Genomic DNA, 3,958 nt, shown 5'->3' on the forward strand with positions numbered 1-3,958 from the left:
TTACTATTTAAAAATCATTTAAAAAATTGTTTCTCTCTCTTTATCTTCAAAAATTATTTTTATCAATAACATAAATTTTACTATCTTGTTAGTACTTTACCATTTTACCCTTTTAAATTATTTAAATTATTTTCAAAAACATAAGAAAAAGAAGATAACAGTGAGCACTAAGCAGCCAGCGGCCCCTAGTCTTGGGGTCAAGGGCAAAGTCAACTACTATTTAAAAATCATTTAAAAAATTGTTTCTCTCTCTTTATCTTCAAAAATTATTTTTATCAATAACATAAATTTTACTATCTTGTTAGTACTTTACCATTTTACCCTTACATAAAAATTAAATTATTTTCAAAAACATAAGAAAAAGAAGATAACAGTGAGCACTAAGCAGCCAGCGGCCCCTAGTCTTGGGGTCAAGGGATGGAGTTGCAAAGTCAACAGTTCTGTGTTGAGAACAAAAACGGTGTCGGTTCGTCCTCTCTCTCATTTTCTCAGTTCCTCTGCTTTTGAGTTTTGAGGTAGCAAAACGACGTGCCGTTGGTTCCAAGTGAGGATGGCGAGCAGAGAGACGGTGAGAAAGGCAGAGGCTCTCGTAGAGAAAGCCATGAAAGGAAACGACGCTTCACACGATGCGTCGCACGTTTGGAGGGTTCGTGATCTCGCTCTCTCCCTCGCCTCCGAGGAAGGCCTTTCTTCCAACCCTCATTCTCTCCAAATAGTAATCATTCTCTCATTCTCATATAACTACTACTTTCACTTATTAATCACCACCATAACCATTCGCTTTCTCTTCTCGTTAATTACTTTATTTCAGGTGGAGTTAGCGGCACTGCTCCATGATATAGGTTTTTTACACTGTCTCTCTGCATCAAAATTAATCTCTTTCAAAATTACTCTATGCTTACTCGCAAATTTACTTCTTTGTTGATTGCTGCAGCTGATTACAAGTACTTGAGGTTCGTAATTTCGTTAACTGTATTCTTACCTTACATGTATCGCAATTTGAACTTTTTCTCTGTTTTTTGTTCAGTTGTTTTTTTTATTGTTGAAGTCAATGCGCAATAATCCATATACTGGTTTTGCATAATTTCTAGGCTAATTTTATCCAATTACCATTTCTCTGTATTTCTCCGTGCTTCAATTCTGTCATATTTTCCTTTTTTTCAGATAATACCATAAATCAGTTGCTAAGAAATTTTTATTCTTGTAGTCTTCAATAAATTTTAATCACCAAATCAGTGTCTAATATCAGAATTTTAAAAATTTTTAGGGTATGTTGTGTTTTTATTAAATAACATAGAGACTGATTTGTTTAACACTTTACTAAAATTTGACAAGAGGATTGATTTGTCTAACAAAACAAAAAGGCTACGGACTGGTTTAATGATTAAAATTTGTTGATGATTAAGGTGTTCGACTAAAAGTTACTAATTTGGGGTGTAACTCTTATTTTTTTTGTACACTTATCATATAGGGATCCGTCTGAGGAAAAAATTGTTGAGAATTTCCTCGAAGAAGAGGGAATTCAGGAGACTATCAAGTCTAAGATTTTGAAGATCATCAAAGGAATGGGTTAGTTAATCAACATTCACCTTCCTTTTGGCTCAAGTTAATATATTTGATTTAAGGGTAATATCAGAAAAAACAGATTATATGTTTTTGCATTCTCTTCCATTATCCAAACATAGCCTAAAGTTTCTGTGTATTCTTCATAGTAGCCTTGTGCTGCATCATGTTACATTTCCATGTGTATTGGTTGTAAAATTTGCATTATGGGCACTGCATTTTCCACTGCCAGGTTTCAAGGATGAGGTTACAGGAAATGGCAGTACTGAATGGTTTCCGGAATTCGGAGTTGTGCAAGATGCAGATCGACTTGATGCTATTGGTGCTATAGGTATTCTGTTGAATCTGCTATGTTATTGAGCTTTTCAAAGAGATGAACAATGTTAGAAGGACACTTAAAAATTGTCCTTAAATACTAGAGTTGGGATGGTAACTAGGATATGATACATATGTGTCCCTTGTATGTCAGGAATTGCGCGATGCTTCACCTTTGGTGGAAGCAGGAACAGGGTTCTGCATGACCCTGCAATTTTACCGCGGACTGATTTATCCAAGGAACAATACATGAAGAAAGAGGAGCAAACTACTATTAACCATTTTCATGAGAAACTTCTGAAGCTCAAGGATATGATGAAAACCAAGGTACAGTAGCTGTATTATGAGTTTTGCCACTTTCTAAATTTCTCACCTAGACCTTCATGCCATGCATCTTTTCAATGCTGCAAAATATTATCTTTTGCGAAGTAAATTTCAGGCTGGAAAGAGGAGGGCAGAGAGAAGGCATAAGTTCATGGAGGAGTTTGTGAAAGAGTTTTATGATGAATGGAATGGTGTAAGCTAATTGCATGTTCCAAGCATGATTATCTCCTTGATTTGGATGCTATGCATAATGCAAATACAATATATATACATAACGTGGAGAGCAGATATTGTTGGGTCATCCTTTCTTGAATTATGTGAGCTGATAGATATCAATGACACTTTATGCTGTGAGAAGCCCTACTTGAACAATTTAATGATACAGCTTTCTTAAACAATTCCAAGTTACAATGCCGTTTTGTTCTTTCAAGTATGTAATCATTCTCCCTCTTAAAGTACATTCGGAATTGAAGTGGTGCAATAAAGTACTGTCTTTATTCTCGAGTTTCGAATATTGCTCTTAGTTAATAGTGTGTTTTAATGATACCCTTTAGAAGGGGAATTTATTTTTCTAATAGATATTTTTCGACATATTTACAGGTTCTTTTTCTTTACTTCTTTATTGACATAGCACTAACACTATGCTATAAGAGAAAAAAAATTAAGAAAGTAATACCAAAAGTTGAGAAATGCAAATTATTCATTTATTAGGACAACAATAATATACACAAGACATGTACTAGAAATAAGGCAATCCAATTCCCACTCCAAGATATTCAATCAAATCAATTGCATACTCACCAATTAACATGAAATTCATTATTCATGCTTTAGCTTCCTAATTAAGATTATATCCAACCCCTTCATTAATATCATTTTGTACTTACAATCCACCTTAATAATTACCTTAAACAAAAGACCAGTCATTACCACACCATAATTAACTTCATTCTTAATCAACCTCGCAAGTACTTGTAAATTTCTTCAGCATCCCTCTTGTGAAGGCTAACTTTGATTCCATGCTTCATGTACATAGTCAATGCAAGTTTAGGCACCACAGGGTGGTTCTCAACCACCTTAACACGGTAGCGGAATATGATGCTAGCGGCGGCATATTTCATCTGATAGTAAGCAAAGTCTTTGCCTAAGCACAACCGCGGTCCGCCGTTAAAGGCAGTGAATTTGTATGCAGATTCACTCATGAAGCGTGCATTATCTCTTAGCCATCTTTCTGGCTTGAATTCCCTGCAATCTTTTCCCCAAATGGCTTCCATTCTCCCCATTGAATAAATTGCATAGATCACTTTTGTCCCCTTCTTTAGCACTGTTCCATCTGGGAATGTGTCATCTTCAACTACCTGCAAATAAATAAATGAACATTTATATCACTAGTTGCATTCATTCACCCTCGAGTCTCTAACGGCATTCAATAAAACCTTGAACTGTGTGATTTTATTACTGAGATCATTTAACCTTTCTAGATTTTGCTATATTCAAGTTTCAACATTCCAGGTTAAATTTGAGTCATAACTCAGAAGCCTGATTTTGTATACAACAGACTTAAGAAATCAGTATATATGAATTAGGTTCATTATTTTTGTAAGGTTTAGATATCATGTGTTTTTAGAGCACATGTTAAGGTTACTACTAATAGAAATTTTTTAACTTTTTATCTTAATAAATGCACAATAAATACATTGGAAACTAAACTTTGCATTCTTCTCTAAAAAAGACTTTCTTAATTGATAATATTAAC

The 3,958-nt window shown here is 34.4% G+C and overlaps 2 protein-coding genes across 3 annotated transcripts in view; one reads left to right on the forward strand and one right to left on the reverse strand.

Moving 5' to 3' along the window:
• Positions 362 to 2,725, forward strand: LOC107628705 (uncharacterized protein YpgQ). 2 transcript variants are annotated; one of them, XM_016331278.2, is made up of 7 exons: positions 362 to 715; positions 812 to 842; positions 935 to 953; positions 1,472 to 1,569; positions 1,796 to 1,894; positions 2,033 to 2,205; positions 2,318 to 2,725. In XM_016331278.2, the coding sequence occupies exons 1-7, from the start codon at positions 551 to 553 to the stop codon at positions 2,402 to 2,404; spliced, it is 672 nt and encodes a 223-aa protein (XP_016186764.1). In that variant the 5' UTR covers positions 362 to 550; the 3' UTR covers positions 2,405 to 2,725. The 2 variants fall into 2 exon arrangements, with proteins under 2 accessions (XP_016186764.1, XP_020973750.1); XM_021118091.1 differs by having other exon boundaries at positions 2,308 to 2,447.
• The window catches only part of LOC107628704 (cytochrome P450 86B1), a 3,456-nt gene continuing 2,382 nt past the window's right edge, over positions 2,885 to 3,958 (reverse strand). The window contains exon 2 of the mRNA XM_016331277.2: positions 2,885 to 3,560. Within this exon, the coding sequence (XP_016186763.1) occupies positions 3,159 to 3,560 (402 nt within the window). The 3' untranslated portion in view covers positions 2,885 to 3,158. The remainder of the gene's footprint in view (positions 3,561 to 3,958) is intronic.

This window comes from Arachis ipaensis, chromosome B03, assembly GCF_000816755.2.
Source record: "Arachis ipaensis cultivar K30076 chromosome B03, Araip1.1, whole genome shotgun sequence".
NCBI classification, from domain to species: Eukaryota; Viridiplantae; Streptophyta; class Magnoliopsida; order Fabales; family Fabaceae; genus Arachis; species Arachis ipaensis.

Bases quoted from the DNA above. Each gene is read 5' to 3' on its own strand.
- LOC107628705 (XM_016331278.2), top strand. From the start codon at position 551: ATGGCGAGCAGAGAGACGGTGAGAAAGGCAGAGGCTCTCGTAGAGAAA. The intron at 1,570-1,795 runs GTTAGTTAATCA...TTCCACTGCCAG, and splicing joins GAAGATCATCAAAGGAATGG to GTTTCAAGGATGAGGTTACA. The intron at 2,206-2,317 runs GTACAGTAGCTG...AGTAAATTTCAG, and splicing joins AGGATATGATGAAAACCAAG to GCTGGAAAGAGGAGGGCAGA.